Consider the following 25,378-nt stretch of genomic DNA (forward strand, 5'->3'; position numbering starts at 1 on the left):
GCTTTTTGTATTGGTTCTAATTTGGCCTTAGAAGAGGAGGATGGACCATAATGGTTTTGTCCTGAATATTTACCTGTTAGTACCAGACCAGTTAGAACATTATTAAAGACAGCAGTCAAATAATCTTTTAGTATTAGACTACAACAAAATGGCCACTACATGACGGACACTGAATTCTTATATTAAAGATGCAAGCCCTTTTGGTATTCAGTCTGGGAAAGTGATTGCAGAGAGTTGTGGTAGTAGCATTAGTGTCAGGACCTGACTCTAAACCCAGGACCAGGACCCCAGGACCTACTTGCTGAGCCATCTGAAATGCTGGACAGCTCCCTGCCTGATCCTTTGGATAACCTTACTTAGGGCTAGATTCATAAAGCTCGCCGTAAGTTTGTGCGGGCGTAGCGTATCTGAGATACGCTACGCCTCCATAACGTATCCGAGATACGCTACGCCGCCGTAACTTAGTGAGGCCGGGGCTGGATTCACAAAGAACCTGCGCCCTAAGTTACGGCGGCGTAGCGTAAATCTCTCGGCGTAAGCGCGCCAAATTCAAATTGAGAAGAGGTGGGCGTGTTTTATGTAAATAAAACATGACCCCATGTAAATGACGTTTATAACGAACGGCGCATGGGCCGTCCGTGACTGTATCCCAGTGCGCATGCTCCTAATCACGTCGCAAATAGTCAATGCTTTCGACGTGGACGTAATTTACGCAAAGCCCTATTCGAACGACTTACGCAAACAGCGTAAATTTTTCAAAATTTGACGCGAGAACGACGTCCATACTTAACATTGGCCATGCCTCATATAGCAGGAGTAACGTTACGCCGGAAAAAGCCTTACGCAAACGACGTAAAAAAATCCGCCGGGCGCATGTACGTTTCTGAATCGGCGTATCCAGTTCATTTGCATATTCTTCACTGAAATCGACGGCAGCGCCACCTAGCGGCCAGCGTAAATATGCAACTAAGATACGACGGTGCTAGAGACTTACGCCAGTCGGATCTTAGCCTAATATCGGCGTATCTTGCTTTCTGAATACAGAAAGAAGATACGCCGGCGCAGCTTTGAATTTACGCGGCGTATCTATAGATACGCCGGCGTAAATTCTTGCTGAATCTAGCCCTTAGTATCTTGTTTCTGGTGAACCTTAAACTCCTTGCATGAACTTCCTATTTAAACCATGCTTTTGCACTTCCTGTTTGCCGGATTATTGTGCTTCTCTCTAGCCAATATCATGCTTCTATTGCCATTCGCACCTTCACTACCACTCGTTACTGACCTTTGGCTTGTTCCTCGACTACGCTTCCGCTTGATCCAAACCTGCAATCACTTGTTACCTACCTTTGGCTTGTTTACCGACTACACTTCTGCTTGATCCCTACGTGCTACATCTGCTACTGGATCCTGGCTTGCTCACCCCCTGGTGGGGCGATCCTGAGAACTACCATCTGGCACTTGCATGCAGCAAACCCATCTCCTCCATCAGGAGCTCTGGTGAGGACCAGTTAGTGCTTGTGTACTTATTATGCTGGTCGGTGGAAACCTCTCTACTGCTATAGCTACTGGTCTCTGAACCTGTCTTTTTGCCTTGTGGGCTGTCTCAGAGTCAGGCTTTGAGGGTCTAAGGCAGTGCAGTGGTGTTGCTCTCGCCAGAGGGGTGACACCGGGGGGCGCCGCCTCACACTGTACTATAATGCTTGCGCGTGCGGGGGAGGCTGCATATAACACTCCCCAGTCAGGTTAAGCTGTCCCTCGGGGATCTCCAATGTCTCCGGAGGCAGCCTGAGTTGGTGGGCGTAGCTGGGGGTGTGGCTGCCTTCTCCACTCCTCCCACAGACTCCTTCACTCTGGCTGATCCCACAGCTGAAGGAGAAAGAGGTGAGGACACAGCAGCCCCGGGTGTCTTAATCTGTAGTAATGCAGTAAATTACTGCACACTGTCACTACATAGAGTCCTAATCTTCCCTACACCACCCTAATCTGCCCTATACCACCCCAACCTGCCCTTTACCACCCTAATATGCCACTATACCCCCCTAACCGGCCCTATACCACCCTAATCTGCCACTATACCACCCCAGCCTGCCCTATACCACCCTAACCTGCCTTTTACCAGCCAACCTGCCCTATACCACCCTAATCTGCCCCTATACAAGGGGTTTGACAAACCCTGGGTGCCAGGTTGCAATTGCGACTAGAATTAGTGACCTGGCACCTAGGGCGGCACAGCTGGGGTATCCTGTGTCTCCGTGCTCCCCCGCCGCGCGATCGTGTCCGGCCGCGTCGGCTGGTAATTGAGGCCGCGGCTTTGCAGCCTTCTGCAGGCCTATGCTTCCTTCTGTGATCTGGCGCCATCTTGTGGTTAGCCATTGGTATGACAAGACAACCAGCAATGCTAATGGAGCTTCCCCTGTCTGTTTTCACTGCCATATCCTTCCCTCTAATTAGAATCCCCAAACATTATACAGATTTTTTTATTCTAACACCCTAGAGAATAAAATGGTGGTCGTTGCAATACTTTCTGTCACACTGTATTTGCGCAGTGGTCTTACAAGCGCACTTTTTTGGGAAAAAATATAGGGCTAGATTCATATAGCCCGCCGTAAGTTTGTGTGGGCATAGCGTATCTCAGATACGCTACGCCGCAACTTAGTGAGGCTGGGTCTGGATTCACAAAGAACCTGCGCCCTAAGTTACGGCGGCGTAGCGTACATCTGCTGGCGTAAGCGCGCCAAATTCAAATTGAGAAGAGGTGCGCCGTCCGTGAACGTATACCAGTGCGCATGCTCCTAATCACGTCGCAAATAGTCAATGCTTTCGACGTGAACGTAATTTACGCAAAGCCCTATTCGCGAACGACTTACGCAAACGACATAAACAACGCAAAATTCAACGCTGTCCCGACGTCCATACTTAACATCGGTTACTACTCATATAGCAGGAGTAACCTTACGCCGGAAAAAGCCTTACGTAAACAACGTAAAAAAATCCGCCGGGCGCACGTAAGTTTCTGAATCGGCATATACAGCTCATTTGCATATTCTACGCCGAAATTTACCGAATCGCCACCTAGCGGCCAGCGTAAATATGCAACTAAGATACGACGGCGTAAGAGACTTACACCAGTCGGATCTTAGCCAAATTTCGGCGTATCTTGCTTTCTGAATACAGAAAGAAGATACGCCGGCGCAGCTTTGAATTTACGCGGTGTATCAATAGATACGCCAACGTAAATTCTTGCTGATCTAATCCTTTTTAATAAAAAAATAAGATCAGGTCTCCACAAACTCTATCAGTACGAACAAATGCCAACTGTCCCAACCTATAATTGGCCTAAAGAGCAAGAAACACATGAAAGGGGCGATGCAATTCAAACAAAGAAAAATTCCCAGCTCAACTTACCAGCCAGCATGCAACATACCAAATTGTCCTAATAGTTTACGTTAAAAACAGGGGTTTCCACAAACTCTAACCAGAAGGTTTACAATAAATAACATGACAGTGCAGCAGGACATAAATCTACCGTGTTTACCCCGAAAATAAGCCCTGGTCTTATATTAATTTTGGCAACAAACAACAGTAGGGCTTATTTCCGGGGTAGGTCTTACTATGTAATGTGCTGTCTTCTCTCCCTGCCTGTCAGGAATCCCCAGTGTGAACTGAGTTAAAATGTTTGTAAAATCCTATAATCCACTATATTACAGTAGTATATAATGTACAATGTGTGTTTCTGTGATACATAATTGTGCCAAATACCGTCGTTATAACGCGGCTCTGCGATTCTAAGACCTCCGGAGCTCTCTTGCCCACAATTATATTACAGAAACACACACATAGTACATTATATTCTACTGTATTATAGGATTTGACAAGCATTTTAAACTAGGGCTTATTTTTGGGGTAGGGCTTATAATGCAGCCCTCCTGGAAAATAACGCTAGGTCTTATTTTTAGGGTAGATCTTATTTTCGGGGGAAACACAGTATTAAATCTGTATGTTTTAACCAGCTAATATCCATCCATTACCAATTTTGTGGTTAAGATTATTGTTAAAGGGTCACTAAAGGAACATATTTTTTTTTAGCTAAATAGCTTCCTTTACCTTACTGCAGTCCTGGTTTCATGTCCTCAATGTTCGTTTTTGCTCTGATGTTGCTGTAATCCTTCTCTGTTCTGAACACTTCCTGGTTGTCTGTTTCCTGATGAAAAAATACATGGGAGCTTTCTCTCTGTGGTCACTAATAAAGGAGGTGTGATTACTGTGTGTCTAAAACCCCTCAGAACCAATCAGTTTCATTTTACAAACCATCACTGCCCTGTATTGGCTCTGAGTCTCTGTACATCGCAGAAGCAGAAAACAGCATGCAAAAACGAAACTGAAACTGTAGGTACATTATATGATTGATTTTTATCTATTTTTAATCATTTTTAAAAAGGAATCAGTTAACTTATGTCTCTATACCCTGTAAACAGTAATTTCATCAAAACATTTTCTTTCCTTTAAGATCCCTGTAATATGAAAATGTTTGCATTTAAAGCACTAGAGGCTTCTGCATGAAACAATTTAAAGGGGTTTTCCACCTTTTTTTACGTTTATTAAAAGTCAGCAGCTACAAAAAGTGTAGCTGCTGGCTTTTAATAAACTGACACTTACCTGCTCCACGGCTCCAGCGACAGGCCGGCCGGGGCTCCGCTCCTCGCCCCCCCTCTTCATTCTTAGTGTGGGCACCCGGCAGTAACAGCTTTCGGCTTCACGGCCGGGCACCCACTGCGCATGCGCGAGCGGCAGTGCGCATGCGCGAGCGGCGCCGTCCGATTGGACAGGCGCTCGCCTACAGGAAGGGGCTGTGAAAAGGCGATTAAGCTAATCGCCTTTCCAGCCCCTCGGCAGAAGGAGGAAGTGGGACAGGAAGTCCCCTTCTCCTGAAGCCCCCACTCCCCCCCCCCCCCAAAAAAATGACATGCCAAATGTGGCATGTAAGGGGGCGAGGAGTGGGTTAAGCGGAAGTTCCATTTTTAGGTGGAACTCCTCTTTAAGGTTGGAAAGGGTACATCTACATTTTTACAGCTTCTCGAGCACCCTGGGAACGTTGAAAACTCAAACGCTTATGCCGCGTACACACGGTCTTTTTTTGTCTTGTAAAAAAACGTCGTTTTTTATCATGAAAAAAAAACGAAGTTTTTTCAAACGTCATTTTAAAAAACGATGTTGCCCACACACCATCGTTTTTTCAAAATGCTCTAGCAAAGCGCGGTTACGTACAATACGTACTACGGCACTCTGTTCCATTCAAGCTCCCGTCTCATAACTTGCTTCTGAGCATGCGTGGGTTTAAAACGTCGTTTTAGCCCACACACGATCATTTTTTGTGACACAAAAAACGACATTTTGAAAAACGACATAAAAAATTGAAGCAGGTTCGAATTTTTTTTTGGTTGTTTTTTAGAAGACGAAGGCCGCTAGGTGGCGCTTCCGTATGTTTACGCGAGGAATATGCTAATTAGGTAGATACGGCGATTCAGAAACGTACGTCCCGCGGGCGCATTTTTTTACGTCGTTTACGTTCGGCTTTTTTCGGCGTATAGTTACCCCTGCTATATGAGGCGTAGCTAATGTTAAGTATGGCCGTCGTTCCCGCGCCGAGTTTTGAAATTTGACGTAGTTTGCGTAAGTCGTTCGCGAATAGGGCTGGACGTAATTTACTTTCACGTCGAAAGCAATGACGTTTTGCGGCAGGTTTTCGAGCATGCGCACTTGGACTTTTTCATGAACGGCGCATGCGCCGTCAAAAAAAAACGTAAAATACGTGGGGTCAAAGCAAATTTGAATAAAACACGCCCCCAACATCCCCATTTGAATTAGGCGGGCTTACGCCGGCCACATACGTTATGCCGCCGTAACTTAGGGCGCAAGATCTTTCTGAATACGGAACTTGCGGCCAAAGTTACAGCGGCGTAACATATCTAAGATACGTTACGCCGGCCGGAAAGATACGCTCAGGTATCTGAAACCGGCCCAAGGGCTCCTGCTGCTGTCAATCAAATGCAGTGGGGAGGAAGTGGGGGGGAGAGGAATAAGCCTGGTACACACGATCAGATTGCTGGCCAATCGAGCGTCTGATTTTTGTCTTCAGGGCATGTGTCTGGATCTAGTCTTGCATACTAATAGTACACAATTGTCGGCCAACAAACACAAACGTAATGACGTACTGCAAGGAATTTTCAGCTCTTGAGCGCCACCCTTTGGGCCCCTTCTGCTAATTTCATGTTTGGTCAGCATTGATTCCGAGCATGCGTGTTTGTACTTTCAACTTTTGTGTGATGGACTTGTGTAGTGACCATCAGAAAACCGACAACAGACTGTTGTCCGCCGAAAATTTACTAGCCTGTCAATCCCACATTTGTTGGCAGAAAGTTGAACAATTGTCTGAAGGAGCATACTAACAGTCTGTCAACAGACAATCCCCTGCCAACAATCTGATCGTGCGTACGAGGCTTTAGTCTCGCTGTGTGTGTTTATGAAGCGTGGCTCCATAAACACACATAGGTAGATTCAGAAAGAGTTAGGTCGGCTTATCAGTAGATAAGCCGACCTAACTCTGAATCTACGTCGCCGTATGTTTAAGCGTATGCTCAAACAGAGATACGCTTAAACATATCTAAGATAGGCCAGCTTGCGCCTATCTTAGCTTGCAATTTTTCGGATGGCCGCTAGGTGGCGCTTCCATTGCGGCCGGCCTAGATTATGTAAATGAGGGTATACGCCGATTCACGAACGTACGCCCGGCCGCCGCAGTCGAATTACGTTGTTTGCGTAAGGCCTTAGGCGGCCTAAAGTTATTCCACCTATGAGTTGAATAACAATGTTAAAGTATGGCCGCCGTTCCCGCCGCGAGGTTCGAATTTTTTAAGCCGTTTGCGTAAGTCGTCCGCGAATCGGGAGTTGCGTCGTTTACGTCCACGTCAAAATCAATAGGCCCGTACGGCCTACTTAGCCGCAATGCGCACTGGGAAATGTAGGCGCCCGGCGCATGCGCATTAGCAAAAAGCGTAAAAAAACGTGAGGTCAAGCCTCATTATCATACATCACGCCCCCCTCCAACCAATTTGAATTAGGCGCCCTTACGCCCGCTCGTTTTAGGCTACGCCGCCGTATATTAGCAGGTAAGTAGATTGAGAATCACTACTAGCCTAGCTAATTTACGGCGGCGTAGCCCAAACACACTAAGCTACGCCGCCGTAACTTTACACTATTGTACCTGAATCTACCTAACAGTTCAGGAGTGAGCGGACACTGTGTGCCCCCATAGCAAATGGGGGACACACTAAGAAGAGGAGGAGCCGAGATCACCGCCGGGACGTGAGAAGAAGAGGATTTGGCAAACCGTTCCACTATGAGTCCCTGATCACCACCATTAGTGGTATAAAAACCAAAAATTCCAGTATATATACGCCATAGTTTATAGACTCCATTAGGTGGATTCAGGTACAGTTACGCCGGCGTATCAGTAGATACGCCGTCGTAACTCTGAATCTACGCCGTCGTAAATTTAAGCGTATTCTGGAAACCAGATACGCTTAAATTAGGCTAAGATACGAGCGGTGCAAGTCTCCTACGCCGTCGTATCTTAGGGTGCATATTTACGCTGGCCGCTAGGTGGCGCTTCCGTTGAGTTCGGCGTAGAATATGCAAATGACTAGATACGCCGATTCCCGAACGTACGTGCGCCCGTCGCAATTAGTTACGCCGTTTACGTTAGAGATACGCCGGCGTAAAGATAAAGCTGGTCTCTAGGTGACGCATCACATGCAAAGTATGGACGTCGGAACAAGCGTATCTTTTTATGTCGTTTGCGTAAGTCGTACGCGAATGGGGCTGTGCGTAAATTACGTTCACGCCACAGGCATTGAGCCGACGTATCTTTGGGCGTAAATACGACGTGATACTGCGCATGCGCCGTTCGTTCGGCCATGCATCTACATGGGGTCAAGGCTCATTTAAATACAACACGCCCCCTACAGCCTACTTTGAACTACGCGCGCTTACGCCGGCCCATTTACGCTACGCCGCCGCAACTTAGGAGGCAAGTACTTTGTGAATACTGCACTTGCCTCTCTAAGTTGCGGCGGCGTTGCGTAAATACGATACGCTACGCCCGCGCAACGTAGATCGGCCGAACGTGAATCTAGGCCTATAACTTTCAACATACGCTTATTGGGATTTTTATTTTATTTTTACCAAAAGGCATGTAGCAGAATACATTTTGGCCTAAATTTATGATGAAATTCGATTTTTTTTATTTATTGGATATGTATATATTATAGCAAAAAGTACCGTATTTTCCTGTGTATAAGACGACTTTCTAACCCCTTAAAAGTCGTGGGTCGTCTTATACGCCGGTAACCTAACCTTACCTCAGAATCGCGGCCGTACGATTTTTCAAAAGCCGCGCCTCCTTCGTCTTCTGTTCCGTGATAGGCGGAAACACTCAGCTTCCCAGGAGGCACTGTGTTCAGTGTCTGCCTATCACGGAGGCCCTCTCGAGAGTGTACACAGTGCCTCCTGGGAAGCTGAGTGTTTCCGCCTATCACGGAACAGAAGACGTAGAAGGCGCGGCTTTTGAAAAATCGTACGGCCGCGATTCTGCATGTCTTGGGATAAGGTAAGGGCACAGTCTGGCATGTAATGGGGCACAGTCTGGCATGTACTGGGGCACAGTCTGGCATGTACTGGGGCACAGTCTGGCATGTACTGGGGCACAGTCTGGCATGTAATGGGGCACAGTCTGGCATGTAATGGGGCACAGTCTGGCATGTACTGGGGCACAGTCTGGCATGTAATGGTGGCACCGTGAGGCGAGGCATGACTAGTAGGAAGGGGTAGTCTTATACGGTAAGTATATCCCAAAACCAACATTTTAGCTGGAAAATTAGGGGGTCGTCTTATACGCCGGAAAATACGGTAAAAAAAAAAAATGTGTTTGTTTTTTGGTTTATATAATAAACAAAAAAACCCAGAGGTGATCAAATACCACCAAAAGAAAGCTTGTAAATGTAAAAATAAATAAATAATATAAAATTTAGTTCGAGTACAGCGTTGCATGAACATGCAATTACCAGTTAAAGTATCACAGTGCTAAATAGCAAAAAAAATAGCCTAGTCATGAAAGGAGTAAAACCCTCTGGAGTTGAAGTGGTTAAAAAGACAAAAACAGAGGCTGACACAGAAATGTTTTTATTTAAAAAAAAAAAGTTTGTTCTTCAACTCATTTTAACTTGTGATCCGTCTGCTGCTCAATGACGTCGCACATCCTTAAGACCCCTTTCACACTGAGCCGCCCATAGCGTCGGCGGTAAAACTCCGCTATTTTTACCATTGATGCTATGGGCGGATTTGCGGCGCATTTCGGCCGCCAGCGGGGGGGGGGGGGGTTTTACCCCTCACTAGCGGCCGAGAAAGGGTTAAACCCGCAGCGCATTGCCAGCGGTATAGCCGCGCTGTCCCATCGATTTCAATGGGCAGCAGCGGTGAAGGAGCGGTAAACACACCGTCCTGCTAGCGCAACGCTCCAGTGTGAAAGTGACAGCTGTTTAAGGGCGGATTGCAGGCGCTATATTTAACGCTGCATTGCCTGCAATATGCTCCAGTGTGAAAGGGGTCTAAGAGCTAGTTTACATTTCAAAACAAGGCTTCGGACACGCTTTGTTAAAAGCTCTCAGAACGCAAGTCAAAGCCCCTGTCACTAAATAAAATGGTTCGCTTACGTCCTGTTTACACCTTGCTTTTGCTTCAAAAATGATTCTCAATGTCGCTTTATTGGTGCTTCAGAGCATCTTCAAAGTCTATGGCAAAGCTTGCTTGAAGCCCCAACCCAAGCCCTACATAACTCTTTCGTACCTAAGCCTATTTATGACATTTGTAGCCAGATTCAGGGAGACTTAGGCTGGCGTATCAGTAGATACGCCAGCCTAAGTCATAATTTGCATCGGCGCTAATTTAAGCGTATTCTGGTAACCAGATACGCTTAAATAGGCTCAGATACGAGCGGCGTAAGGGTCTTACACCCTCGTATCCTAAAGTGTAATTTTTAGGCCGGCCGCTAGGTGGCGCTTCCATTGCGGTCGGCGTAGAATATGTTAATCAGTAGATACGCCTATTCACGAACGTACGCCCGGCCGACGCAGTACAGATACGCCGTTTACTTAACGCATTAGCAGGCCTAAAGTTATTCCATCAAATAAATGGAATAGTAATGTTAAGTATGGCCACCGTTCCCGTGTCGAAATTCGAAAATTTTACGTTGTTTGCGTAAGTCGTCCGTGAATAGGGATTTACGTCGTTTACGTAAACGTCTAAACCAATAGGCCCGTGCGGCGGACTTAGCCGCAATGCACACTGGAAAATGTAGGCGCACGGCGCATGCGCAGTTAAAAAAAAACGTCAATCACGTCGGGTCAAGCCTCATTATCATAAAACACGCCCCCTCAGACAAATTTGAATTAGGCGCCCTTAGCAGGCAAGTACATTGTGAATCATGTACTTGCCTCACTAACTTATGGCGGCGTACCTTAAATGCCTTAAGCTACGCAAGTATGCGCTCGCCATCCTGAATCTAGCTATTGGTGTGTACAAGTTAAAATACATATTTTTTGCTAGAAAATTACTTAGAACCCCCAAATATTATATATTTTTTTTAGCAGAGAATCTAGAGAATGAAATGGCGATTGTTGCAATATTTTATGTCACACGGTATTTGTGCGGCGTGTTTCAAACGCAACTTTTTGGGAAAAATTTACTTTCATGAATTTTTAAAAAAATGAAAAAGTAAAGTTAGCCCAATTTCTTTGCAAAATGTGAAAGATGATGTCACGCCAAGTAAATAGATACCAAGCACGTCACACTTTATAATTGCACGCACTCGTGGAATGGCTACAAACTACGGTACCTAAAAATCTCCATAGGCGACACTTTAAACTTTTATTACGGTTACCAGGTTAGAGTTACAGAGGAGGTCTAGTGCTAGAATTATTGCTCTCGCTCTGACGATCGCGGCGATACCTCACATGTGTGATTTGAACACCGTTTTCATATGCGGGCGCGACTTCCGTATGCGTTTTCTTTGTTGCGCAGACTCGCGAGGAGGGGGGCGCTTTAAATTTAAAATTTTTTTTCTTATTTATTTTTATAATATTAAAACAATTTTATTTTTTTTTTTTACATTTTGATCACTTTTATTGCTGTCACAAGGAATGTAAACATCCCTTGTGACAGTAATAGGTGGTGACAGGTACTCTTTATGGAGGGATCGGAGGTCCCTCCTTTGCACTTCAAAGTATTCAGATCGCCAAAAACGGCGATTCTGAATACTGTGTACTTTTTTAAATCCAGCGCCAGTGGCAGCCGAGAAACCCGGAAGTGACGTCATGACGTCGCTTCCGTGTTTACATTGCGGAGACTGAATCAAAGCCGTTTACGGCTTAGTTTCAGTCTACGCCTGGACACTGGAGGCGCCGGATCGAGGATTGGGTCTCCCGGTGGGACGGGAGACCCGGTCGGAGCGGCGGGAGGGGGAAGATGTCCCCTCCCACTCCTCCGGCATAACAACCGAGCAGCTTTTAGCCGCATCGGTTGTAATGTCTGGATAGCCAATCGCCGGCTCTAAACAACGGTACCGGGATGATGCCTGCAGCTGCAGGCATCATCCCGGTATAACCCCCGAAAGCGCATATATGCGTACGCTCAGCGTAAAAGGGTTAAGCACCATGAAGCAACATCTAAGCTTTAAAAAAGCATGTTGAAGTGATAGGAGCTTTGGTGGGGCTTCAAGCGAGCTTTGTCACAGACTTCTAAAGAGGCTTTAAAGCGGAGGTGTTTAAAATCAGCTGCCATAGTACGGTCTGTATCCGTTTTTTTTGTTTTTTTAATCGGCCTCCTTACCTTTGAACATGGGCCTTTAGTGAGCTGTCACTCACTTTTCCCCGCAGGAGTGGGCGTGGTTTTCAAAATCCCCCATCAGCGCTGTCTCCTGGGAGTTAGTCCTGAGAATCCCAGGAGAAGCTGTGTTCGAAATCCCGCGATATCTCGCGGGTCATGTGACTAGTAACTTGTCTGCTAGTCACAGCGGGGAGTGTCCTTTTCAGGACGCTGCCGGCCGTTGTCCTAGCAACGGCGCAGTGTTGACGGCGCTGCTCGCCGTCACACTGCGCGTGCGCGGGATAGAGCGGTGAATGCTGGGACAGCATTCACCGAATCCCGGAAGGGCTTCAGGAGGGCTTCAGAGTGCCCGCAGTTAAGATGGCAATGTCCATCATCAATTTTTATAAAATATTCTTTTGGGGGAAATCGTCTTGGTAGCGGCTGCGAGTAGGAGACTGGTGAGTACAATTTTCGTTGTACCATCAGCGTTACAAAAACATCTTAAAAAAACAAAACGTTTTCCCGCGGAACTCCCGCTTTAAAGCACCACTCGTTAGTGGGGTATCATTTTTGAAGTGAAGCCAAAGCAAAAGCAAGGTGTAAACGGGACTGTAAGTCAACCCCTTCATTTAGTGACGGAAGCTTTGACTGGCGTTCAGGGAGCTTTAACGAAGCCTGTCCAAAGCCATGTTTTGAAGCAAGTGTAAACTAGCCCTAAGAAAGCTTATATGTCCCATCAGAGACACGTGTTCAAAAAACATCTTTGAGACGTAGGTGAAAATGCAGGCAAAGAAATTGCGAAGTCTATATTTATCTTCTTTCCTTACCATTCTTCTTGCCTAATGAATGTGCGCTCTGACCATGCTTACGCGAGTGCTAAAAAAAATCCTCGGCTCCCATATGACATTATTTAAGCTTGGCAACTGTTGCCCTAGGTACACACGGATGCACTCTGGGACCAAGGGAGTAAACGGAGCATTGGGGAAACAAATAGGTTAGGTGGCAGGCAGTAGAGTGATCCTCTTTGCCCTGCAAAAAGTTCACATTAGGTCATGTAATATGGCTTATGCCCATTCCTTGGTGTCCGACAGCGACTTGTTTTTCAGAAGCCTATGCCGCACTCAGAAAAAGACTAGGGGGTCGATTCATGTACCTCTGCGCACTTCTTACGGAGGCGCAGCGTACCGTTTTTTCCCAGCGCCCCTGCAAATTATCTGCGCTACGCTTCATTCACGAAGCAGTAGCCACGTAATTTGCATGGGCGCTCCTCAAAAATGCCCGGCGTAAGGGCGCGTAATTTAAATGATCCCGTAGGGGGCGTGGATCATTTAAATTAGGCGCGTTCCCGCGCCGAACGTAGTGCGCATGCTCCGTCGGGAAACTTTCCCGACGTGCATTGTGGCAAATGACGTCGCAAGGACGTCATTTGCTTCAAAGTGAACGTAAATGGCGTCCAGCGCCATTCACGATTCACTTACGCAAACGACGTAAAATTTAAACTTCGCGATGCGGGAACGACGGGTATACGTAGCATTGGCTGCCCCTGCTAATAGCAGGAGCAGCCCTACGCGAAACCCGACGAACGGAAACGACGTAAACTGCGTACGCAGGGCTCGCGTAGGGTAGTGAATCGGCATTAGTATGCAATTTGCATACTATACGCTGACCACTACGGGAACGCCCCCTAACGGGCATCGTAAGAATGCAGCCTACGATATGACTGGCGTAAGAGCCTTATGCCAGTCATATCTTAGGCTGCAGTCGGCGTATCGAGGTTCCTGAATCAGGAGCATTCGAAAACGCCGGCACAAGTAAGCAATTGCGCTGCGTAACTATGGTTACGCAGACGCAATTGCTACCTGAATCTACCCCTAGGGTATGACTACTATGATGGCCCCAACGCCGAACCTGAATTAGACTTTACTCTCAGGTGACTCCTCTGATGGACAACGAGGTGGCTGTTTCTTGTAAAGCATTTACCGCACTCGAAGCAAGAATAGGGCTTCTCCCCTGTGTGAGTCCTGTGGTGTTTAGAGAGATTCGACTTATCTTTAAAGCACCTCCCGCACACCTCACATGAATAGGGCTTATCTTCCCTGTGGATTCTTCCGTGTCTGAGAAGGTTGGCTTTGTCACGGAAACATTTCCCGCACAGCGAACAAGAGTAGGGCTTCTCCCCTGTGTGAACCCTCATGTGAGTGAAGAGATGAGACTTCTGGGTAAAAGACTTCTCGCAGGCTGAGCACCCATACGGTTTCGTCCGCGAGTGAATTTTTTGGTGCAAAAGGAGATGCGAGTTCCGGGTAAAACATTTGCTGCACTGAGAACACGGGTACAATTTCTCTAGTCTGGGGATACGGAAATCTGTATCCAGGTCGTCAATAATACAAACTTCATGAGTAGAGAGGTCAGAAGATAGATCTTCACTATGAGGTGCTGGGAGGAAATTTGAGACGTGGTGATTTTCTATTGGAGAATCACATATGATGTCATCATCTTCGATTTCTCCATCTACAGTGATAACGGGGTGCTCATACTTTCTGTATCGTCCATCTAGAGAAAAAATAAATAAATAGGGTCATATAAGCAATTTGTGTCATTCATATTTAACCACACCCCAGCCGGCCACTGCATATACACAGCCGGGTGGGCGCACCCTCCTTCTGAGTGGACGTTCAGGAACGTCCCTCAGAAGGAGGGGGATCGCGTGCCCACGCAGAGGCGCGATCCCGATGCGCTCATCCTTGCAGCAACATCACAGATCCAAATCACCGTCACTGAGCGAATACCAACCGAACCTCCGGGAATATCAGCTCCCCTGATCACCATCTTCATCATCGCTGGATCAACAGGATCACTGTACCATCACATCACCATCAAACCATCTCCCACCATGCTCATCATCAAGTACGCAGCAGACCAGACACCCTCCGCAGCCTAAGGAATTTGGCCTCAACGCTACCAACCTCCACGCAAAGAACACTACGGAAAGAACAACTACTAAGAATCTACCGCCAACCAAACCTAAAAAACGAGAAGCCACCGCCTCAATTACAACACTTAGAATGCGCCCTGATCAACACAAAATCGGCAGTCAAGCACAGACAGGAAATCCACGACTTCATTGTCCAACACAACACAGATTGCCTCTTTATCACAGAAAGTTGGCCAACACCCGACTGTAATCCCATCCTAGCGGAATTAGTGCCCGAGAACTATCGCATCCTAACCGAGCACAGAACAGGACGAAGAAGAGGAGGCCTAGCAGTGATCTACAAATCCCACCTCGCTCTCACCAAACCAACTCTACAGAACTCACTGCGCTTTATGGAAACACTCACCCTGCAACTTCAAACAACACCCGAGGAAACCGTCCACATACTACTATGCTACAGACCACCCGGACCAAAGACGCATCTCCTCACACCCTTCACAGAATTCTTCTCGACGTACACCCTGAAAACCAAAAACCTGCTGTTACTTGGGGATTTCAACCTCTGGGCTAACTCAACCCAGGATCCCATCGATACCGCCTGCATCGACCAACTCGAAGAACTTGATCTGCAGCAACTTATAAAGACGTCAACACATGCATCAGGTCACATTCTGGACCTCATCTTCAAACAAAACATGAATATTAACACTCTGGACAACAGACCTTTACCTTGGACGGACCACCACGCCATCAAATTTATATTAACCATCGACACCATCCTTCAAAAACCCAAGCTCCCAACAACAATACACTGGACAAGATCGCAGAAGAAACTACACTCTGAGCTCTTCAAAACCACACTAGCGACCAAAATAGAAGTACCAAATCTGAACCACTATCAAACACTCAACGCCTTAAACAAAGCATTACTGCAGTCGACACAGTCGCTCCAAAACGCAAAGCTCTCAGCCAGAAAAACAACTCGGGCTGGTTTAACGACACTCTCACTCTACTGAAACAAGATAGCAGAAGAGCTGAAGGAGCCTGGAGGAGGAACCCATCAATAGAAAACCACACAAAGTATAAAACCCTCACCAAGAATTACCACAAAGCGATCTTTAAAGCCAAAAAAGAACACTTCGCAAACACCATCTCAAAAGCCCTTAACCGTCCACGGGAACTTTTTAAACTAGTCGCTAAGACTATGAACCCCTCCTGCTTGGAGCCCCCTGCAAGTGAGACACAAGAATTCTGTAATGAATTATCTGACTTTTTTATCGACAAAATCGAAAAGATTCGGATAACAGTACAACAGAAAAAAAACATTAACCCCACTCAGATACAGCAAGAAGAAGCAATCAACATAAATAGTCCACGATCGACGATTTTCGAACTGGTCCCAATTACCATCGACACCACAAAAAACATCATCGGAAGCCTCCAAGACAACACATCACCAAATGACATCATCCCTACAAAACTATTGAAAGAATGCACTGACATCTTGGCACCCACCATAACACACATCATAAACCAATCGTTCAGGGAAGGGATTGTTCCGATCACCCTCAAGCAAGGCATAATAAAACCCCTCCTAAAGAAACCCAACCTCGACCCTAAAGACCCAAACCATCGCAGACCGGTAACAAGCCTGAACACCATCTCCAAGATCATGGAGAAAGCAGTAGTACAACAGATTCAGCCCCATCTGGACGACCACAAACTCCTAGATGCCCTTAAAATTTTGGTTTTCGCCCAGGCCACGGCACAGAAACGGCTCTTCTCAAGATATGGGATGACGCTCTCGAAGCAGCAGATGACGGAGAATCCTGTCTCCTAGTGCTGCTGGACCTTAGTGCAGCCTTCGACACGGTAGACCACAACATATTGCTCACGCGACTCAAAGAAGTAGCAGGAGTCTCTGACTCGGCCCTACCGTGGTTCGCATCTTTCCTAGAAAATCGCACTCAGACCGTGAAACTTGGAGATTTTACATCAGAAACACGGACCATCACATGCGGAGTTCCTCAAGGATCACCCCTCTCACCTGTACTCTTCAACATCTACATCCGCCCGCTCCTCAATATCATCAGCAAACAGGACCTGTGCTACCACTCCTATGCGGACGACACGCAGCTTTACCTTCGAATCACCAACAAAAAATACCAATTTCATGAACTAGGAAAGTGCCTTACACTGATCGACAATTGGATGACGGAAAGCTCCCTCAAACTCAACGGATCCAAAACAGAGCTACTCACCCTTCACGCAAATAGGAAATCCATCTCCAGGACCACATGGACACCACCCACCATCCTCGAACAAACCATCGCGCCAAGCAATAAAGTCAAAAGTCATCTTTGACGAAGACATGACGATGGATGCACAAATAGAATCAGTTGTCAGCGGTTCTCATCATCTGCTCCGCATGCTACGTAGACTCATCCCCTTCATCCCGAAAGAGGACACAGCAGTAGTGGTTGGATCAATCATCAACTCACGACTCGACTTCGCAAATTCACTCTACTTAGGACTACAGAAATACCAGATTTCACGTCTACAAGTCATCCAGAACACGGCAGCCAGACTGGTAACAGGTAAAAAGCTGTGGGAACCAATCTCCCCCGCCTTGAGGTCCCTCCACTGGCTGCCCGTACAGGACCGGGTGACATTCAAGACACTCTGCCTCACGCACAAATGTACACAGGGTAACGCTCCTCAATACTTAAGCGAGAAAATAAAACCCTACGTCACCAAGCGCGTGCTCCGGTCAACCAACCAAAACCTCCTCCAAATCCCCAAATCTCGCTACAAATCTAAGGGAGAACGTAGATTCTCGGTCCAAGGACCTCGGCTCTGGAATGCTCTACCCACGACCATCCGCTTGGAAGAAAACCATCGGGCTTTTAGGAAAAAACTGAAGACCCACCTCTTCTGAAAGACCTGTACAACTCTGGATGCCAGCGCCTTGAGGCGATTAAGTTTGCATTTGTTGCGCTATATAAGTTTCTCACTCACTCGCTCGTGTCACCTGGACACGGCGCATCTCCGATCAGCAGGAGGGCTCTGTGATTGGCCCTCCTGATCACATGACGGCCGTGTCCAATCACAAGCGTCATGTGATGTAAATAGAGAGCTGGTTGCTAGGTGATTGGCTCTCCTCACACAGAAGTAGTCAGTGAGGAGAGCGGATCTCTGCAGCTGGCTCATGATCAGTGAGTATGAGCTGTTTTTTACAGCTTTTTACACGCTGATCACCAGCCTAGTGTCCACACACACACGTCCCCAAAACACTGTCCCCACACATTAAAGTGGTAGTAAACTCTGTACTACCACTTTTACCTACAGGTAAGCCTATAATAAGGCTCACCTGTAGGTATAAAGAATATCTCCTAAACCTGTACGGTTTAGGAGAGATTCCCCTCGCAATGCGCCGCTGACTGCAGCGGCGCATGCACGGCGGGGATCTTCGGCTAAAGGCCCGGCAGCCCCCGGACCTTGCCGGACAGAAGTCTCCCGCGCTTGCGCGGGAGTGACGTCATCGCCGCTACAGCCAATCACAGCGCTGGAGCGGCGATACCCGGAAGACACGCCGAGGCAAGATGACATCTCCCTCGGCGTGGACCAGGTAAGTTCCCCACACCTCGTTCCAAGGTAAGTATTTCATAATGAGCTAGTATGCGGTGCATACTAGCTCATTATGGCTTTTGCTTTTCAGGTATGAAAAAAATAAAAATAAAACAGCAGCGGCTTTACTACCGCTTTAAAAAAACCTGTCCCCCATGTAACAGTAAAATCATATGTCCCACCCAATGATCATCTGCACACATATGTCCATGATCACCTGCGCACAACTGTCCGCGATCACACAAACCAATTATACTTAACTGGATTTTTTTTTACCAAAGACATGTAGCAGAATACATTTTGGCTTAAATTTATGACTAAATTCGTTTTTTGGGGATTTCTTTTAAAATAGAAAGAAGATAAAAAAAGATTCTCCAAATTTCCGCATTTTTTTCGCTTATCTTACAAAAAATAAAAAGTCGTGAATAAATACCACCAAAAGAAAGCTCCATTTGTGTGAACAAAATGATACAAATTTCATTTGGGTACAGTGTTGTATGACCGCGCAATTGTCATTGAAAGTGCAAGAGCGCTAAAAGCTGAAAATTGGCCTGGGAAGGAAGGGGGTGAAAGTGCCCAGTACTGATGTGGTTAAAGCTGGACTCCAGGAAAACTGCTAATACACATATATTAGTTACACATCTCTAATTCATTCCAAAGGTGTTCTTTCGGGTTGAGGTCAGGACTCTGTGCAGGCCTGTCAAGTTCCTCCACCCCAAGATCACTCGACCATGTCTTTATGGACCTTTCTTTGTGCAGGCTCCTGACAACCCCCCCCCCCTAGGCACAAACCATTTTCCCTGGCAGAGGAAGAAGAGAATGTTGTAGAGGCTGAACAAGGAGAATCTGGATTGACTGTCTATTACTCACCTATGCTGATCTCTGAGGGGATTTGCTCCTCCTCTTCATCGCAGGGCTCGTCGCCCCTCACATAGGACTCTTCATCATCTTCAACTTTAATGACGATTAAGTTATTGCCCTAATTAAGAAAAAAACACACCAACAATAAAGCATTACACTTATAGCTAGATTCAGGATTGCGAGCGCATAGTTGCGGCGGCGGCGTAGCGTATGGCATTTACACTACGCCGCCGTAAGTTAGCGAGGCAAGTACCTGATTCACAAAGTACTTGCCTGCTAAGTTACGGCGGCGTAGCGTAAATGCGGCGGGCGCAAGCGCGCCTAATTCAAAATAGGCTGAGGGGGGCGTGTTTTAGGTTAATTATGTTTGACCCGACGTGATTGACGTTTTTTTGGAACGGCGCACGCGCTGTCCGCCTACATATTCCAGTGTGCATTGCGGCAACGTACGCCGCACGGGCCTATTGGTTTCGACGTGGACGTAAATGACGTAAATCCCTATTCACGGACGACTTACGCAAACAACGTAAAATTTTCGAATTTCGAAGCGGGAACGGCGGCCATACTTTAACATTACTATTCCAACTATTTGATGGAATATCTTTAGGCCTGATAATGCGTTACGTAAACGGCGTATCTGTACTGCGGCGGCCGGGCGTACGTTCGTGAATAGGCGTATCTAGTGATTTACATATTCTACGCCGACCGCAATGGAAGCGCCACCTAGCGGCCAGCCAAACATTGCACCCTAAGATAGGACGGCGCAAACCGTCGTATCTTAGATAGGTTTAAGTGTATCTCTGTTTGAGAATACGCTTAAACTTAGGTCGGCGCAGATTCTGATACGCCGACCTAACTGTAACTGAATCTAGCTATTAGTTACTAAAGCCCAACTCTAGACAAAACATTCATGAAACAAGAAAAGCTGCTCCAGGTGAGCGAGTCTCTGGTAATCCCCCCCCCCCCAGCGCTCATGCTGTGTAACATGAAGAAATAATTCCAGAGGGCTGCACTTCCAAAAACCCTTTTATTGAAGCTTTGTATGACAAGTGGTTGACAGATGGAGCAGGGGACAAAGAGGTAGGCGCGTTTTGCGCAAATGTTAGCGCTTAGTCGTTACCAGATTATCTAGACAAAAATAGGGACAGAACTGCTGTGGGGGTTTTATTTCATTGAGAAGATCTCTCCATACATTCTTATCTCTGTGACACCAGGACAAGACTAGAGGTAGACCAATATGGGTTTTTCTCTGTCCGATGCTGATGCCGATATTTAGAAATTGGGGCGGCAAAAGATTTTTGTGGCTGATATTTTAGGCCGATAAAAAAATAAATAAAAAAAAAACAACCTCACCCACTCCACTCCTTCCTGCTTACTCCTGTCACTCTAGCACACACTTGATGTCCTCAGTACAGATGGCACTGGTGTGGAACTGACAGATGGCACTATTGGCACTGGCAGGTGGCACTGATTGGCACTAGCATGTGGCACTCATTTGGCACTAGCAGGTAGCATAAGTTTGGGACAGATGGCACTGATTGGCAGTGACACTAGCAATTGGAACTGGTTGGCACTGGCAGGAGGCACTGATTGGCAGTGGCACTGGCGGGTGACACTGGCTGGCAGTGGCGGGTGATACTGTTTGGCACTGGCTGGTGGCACTGACAGATGGCACTGGCTGGTGGCACTGGCAGGTTTCACACTAAGCCGAGTGTAACTGTGTGAAACTAACAGAGAGGAGAGAGAGAGGAGCTGTCAGCTCGATGTCGGGCGGGACCCAGCAGCTAAATTACACCAGCCAATGATTGGGCCACTTTAGAAAGGGAGCGGGGCCACGTACACGTAGCGGCCCGCCCAGATACCATCCCATTGGCTGGTGTAATATAGCTGCTGGGTCCCGCCCACCCCGGCCGGGTCCCGTCCACCCCCCCCGGCCGGGTCCCGTCCACCCCCGACATCGAGCTGACAGCTCCTCTCTCTCTCCTCTCTGTTACTTGTCAGTTTCACACTCAGCGCGCCGCTTGTTGCTGCAAGAGTCGCCGAGTGTGGAGAAGGGAGGAGGAACGGCCAGTCAGTGTTAGATTAATCGGCGGCCGAAGCCGATTTATCTAAAATGGCCAAATATCGGCCGATATATCGGTCTACCTCTAGACAAGACATGAGGGGACTGAGGCTCACTGGGACAGGAAAACACAGCAATAAAAAATAACACACAACTGACTGAGGTTCCCGGTTCCCATCTCTTTGCTTCATTCAAAACAAAATGTATATATATTTTTTTGTAGAACTGGGCTTGGAATTTTAGTAGGGTTGTCCCGATACCGATACCAAGCATTTCCCCGAGTACTTGTACTCGGGAAACTGCTCAGATACTTTACCGATACCTGACTCTGCCTCCATGCTCCTGTGTGCCCCCTCCGTGCCGCTACCGTTCTGCTCTCCCCCTCCGTGCCACTGCCGTTCTGCTCTCCCCCTCCGTGCCGCTGACGTCCTCTGTTCTGCTCTCCCCCTCCGTGCCGCTGCTTTCCCCCTCCGTGTCCTCCTCCACCACCTCTGTCAAGATGGAGAGCGGCAGTAGGAGCCGCTAAACCCGGCTCCTACCTTTTCCGAATGAACAGAGTCAGTGATCACAGACTCTGTCCATTCATATGACTGAGCATCGTAACCTGTGTTTACGATGCTTCAGTTTATGAATGATAGGAGCCTCTGTCTCCTGTCCATTCATTTCCAGTGCAGCTGAGAAAGGGACTGGGGAATCCGTGTCCTTAGTCCCTTTCTCTGTCTCAAAGGCGAGATCAGGGGTCTGTTATGACCCCTGATATCTCACCAAAGCCCCCCAACAGGGCTAAGAAAAAAAAAATGGCAATAAATAATAAAAATTAATTAATTGTAAAAAATAATACATATTAAATGAAAAAAAAACACTGACACGTCCATCCCCCCCCCCAAAGAAAGCATTGTAAAAAAACAACAAAAAAATTGTGAAATATTTAAATTGTAAAATAAAAAAAAATACTGACACATGACATAAAAAAAAAAAAAAAGTATCGGTATCGGCGAGTACTTGATAAAAAGTATCAGTACTTGTACTCGGTCTTAAAAAAGTGGTATCGGGACAACCCTAAATTTTTGTATTATTAAAGAATCTCTCACCTTATAATGGTAGGTGACATCGTGAGTAAGGTCTATAGCATCTGCTGGGGTCTTCAAATCTTCCTGTGTGGGATCCCGGGAATCCAAAGGACTGGGACATCTCTCTGGGGGATTTCTTTTATTTTTAAATCCATCTGTAGGAAACGCATAAGATTGTTGTACTTACTGTAAAATCAATTTCTTGAAGTCAGTTGAGGGATACCGGAATTCAGATACAGTCGGCTTTTACAGCCTCCTACAGGACTGGAAACTGGCAAACAAATTTCATAGGTTAGCCACCAGTATAGCCCCGACTCTACCCAGCATGCCCCAGTTGCGTAGAAAAGCAGTAATGGGGGGGGGGGGGGGGGGAATAGGATGGGACTTGTGTCCACCAAAGGACTTTGGAGCAAGTACAAAATCTCATTTTCTTTATCATCCATTGAGGGACAAAGAAATTCAGATAGATACAGTCAGGATGTCCAAAAGCAGTCCGAATGAGGAGTGGGCAATACATCTAAAGCATTACAAGCCTCCCTAGAAGGACTGGGGAACACCTACAGCCCAGGATCTGCCTGAAGGATGGACACCTGTATCAGAATGGATAAGGTGACCCCTACCAGATATGGGAACAAGACAACATGACCAAGAAGGATCTAGACCTGGATTATAGGGTTGTCCCTATACCGATACTAGTATCGGTATCGATTCCGAGTATTTGCGGGAGTACTCGTACTCCCGCAAATACCCCCGATACCGAAATAGAATACTCCCCGTTACGCCGCATCCCGCCGCATCCCCGCTGCCGCCGACTGGTTAATACGCGCGGGGAACATTACAGCTTTCATTTGAATAGCTGTAGTGTTTCCCGCCGCGTATAGACACTCCCCCTTGCTCGGGTGAACTGTCCAATCCCGAGCAAGGGGGAGTGTCTATACGCATCGCGGCACGAATCATTACAGCTATTCAAATGAAAGCTGTAATGTTCCCCGCGCGTATTAACCAGTCGGCGGCAGTGGGATGCAGGTAAGGGGGACATGGCTGGATATGGGGGGAGACATGGCTGCATATGGGGAACATGGCTGGATATGGGGGGACATGGCTGCATATGGGGGGAGACATGGCTGCATATGGGGGGAGACATGGCTGCATATGGGGGGAGACATGGCTGCATATGGGGGGAGACATGGCTGCATATGGGGGGGACATGGCTGCATATGGGGGGAGACATGGCTGCATATGGGGGGAGACATGGCTGCATATGGGGGGAGACATGGCTGCATATGGGGGGGATACATGGCTGGATATAGGGGGGATACATGGCTGGATATGGGGGGAGACATGGCTGCATGGGCGGGGACATGGCTGGATATGGGGGGAGACATGGCTGCATATGGGGGGGGGGGGAGACATGGCTGCATATGGGGGACATGGCTGGATATGGGGGGAGACATGGCTGCATATGGGGGGACATGGCTGCATGGGGTGGGACATGGCTGGATATGGGGGGGGGGCATGGCTGCATATGGGGAGACATGGCTGGATATGGGGGGGGAGACATGGCTGCATCTGTGGGGGGGGACATGGCTGCATTTGTGGGGGGACATGGCTGCATTTGGGGACACATTTAAAAAAAAAAGTATCGGTATTCGGAATCGGCGAGTACATGAAAAAAAGTATCGGTACTTGTACTCGGTCCTAAAAAAGTGGTATCGGGACAACCCTACTGGATTAAAAAAAAAAGTCACTGCCAGAGGGGAATAACTCCCCACAAAAGGAAACTACAACCTGAGCCAGTAAAAAGCTGGGATCAAAAGTAAAATTTCTGTCTTTGCAGATGACACCAAGCTATGCAGTGGAATAACGTCCTTGCAGGATGTCTCCAATTTACAAGCCGACCTCAATGCTCCGTCTAATTGGGCGACTAAGTGGCAGATGAGGTTTAATGTTGATAAATGTAAAGTTATGCACTTGGGGGCTAAGAATATGCATGCATCATACATACTAGGAGGAGTACAACTGGGGGGATCTGTAGTGGAGAAGGATCTGGGGGTTTTGGTAGATCATAAGCTAAATAATGGCATGCAATGCCAAGCTGCGGTTTCCAAAGCGAGCAAAGTCCTTTCTTGTATTAAGAGAGGTATGGACTCCAGAGAGAGAGATATAATTTTCCTCTGGAGCAGGAGGGCCTGAGAGATATCATGTACCATGGAGGGTTCTTTATAATTCAGAGACAGGGTGCCTTCTTGAAGAGGAGGGAGGAACCCAGCTACAAAACCCAAAATAGGGTCCAGAAGACATGAGCTGGATATAGAAGGGGTTATACTGGTTATACTTTTCTGTTTGCCAGTGTACAATTTTTCATTAGGCAGCAGTATAACTGAATTCCTGTGTCCCTTATTGGACCATAAGGAAACACTATTTCTCTGACTTTATATCAGAGGATGTGTATCTAGGGGGATCCTCAATACTCTTCTCTCCTGTACAAGAAATGAAAGTCTCCTCTTACCCGGTGATGTGAGGGGCGGCCGCTTCTCCATCAGGACGTCCTTGTAGAGATCCTTGTGTCCTTCTATATACTCCCACTCCTCCATGGAGAAATAGACAGCGACATCCTGACACCTTATAGGAACCTGACACACACAATGATACCGTCACCATCCGGACACATCCTTTTTTTTTACTGGATAATGTCCCAGAATTTCCAGCATGGCTCACCTCTCCTCTCAGCAGATCAATGATCTTGTTGGTGACCTCTAGAATCTTCTTGTCGTTTCTCACAGGTATTACAGAAAGAAGTGGGGGTTCCATAATGAACTTCTCTCTCCTGTTCCATTGTCTTGACCCAGTGTGGTGTCTGTTGGGTGTCATATGCTTGACAGATGTCTTCTTCACAACCATGTA

At 47.2% G+C, this 25,378-nt stretch overlaps 1 protein-coding gene across 1 annotated transcript; it reads right to left on the bottom strand.

Annotated features, from left to right (window-relative positions):
• Positions 1–13,727: 13,727 nt before the first annotated feature.
• LOC120909936 (gastrula zinc finger protein XlCGF17.1-like) lies at positions 13,728–25,017 on the bottom strand. Its single transcript, XM_040321754.1, has 4 exons — positions 24,984–25,017; positions 22,496–22,629; positions 19,352–19,460; positions 13,728–14,472 (listed from the first exon to the last, which is right to left on the bottom strand). The coding sequence occupies exons 1-4, from the start codon at positions 25,012–25,014 to the stop codon at positions 13,805–13,807; spliced, it is 942 nt and encodes a 313-aa protein (XP_040177688.1). The 5' UTR covers positions 25,015–25,017; the 3' UTR covers positions 13,728–13,804.
• Positions 25,018–25,378: the final 361 nt, after the last annotated feature.

This window comes from Rana temporaria, chromosome 8 (genome assembly GCF_905171775.1).
Source record: "Rana temporaria chromosome 8, aRanTem1.1, whole genome shotgun sequence".
Taxonomy (NCBI): domain Eukaryota; kingdom Metazoa; phylum Chordata; class Amphibia; order Anura; family Ranidae; genus Rana; species Rana temporaria.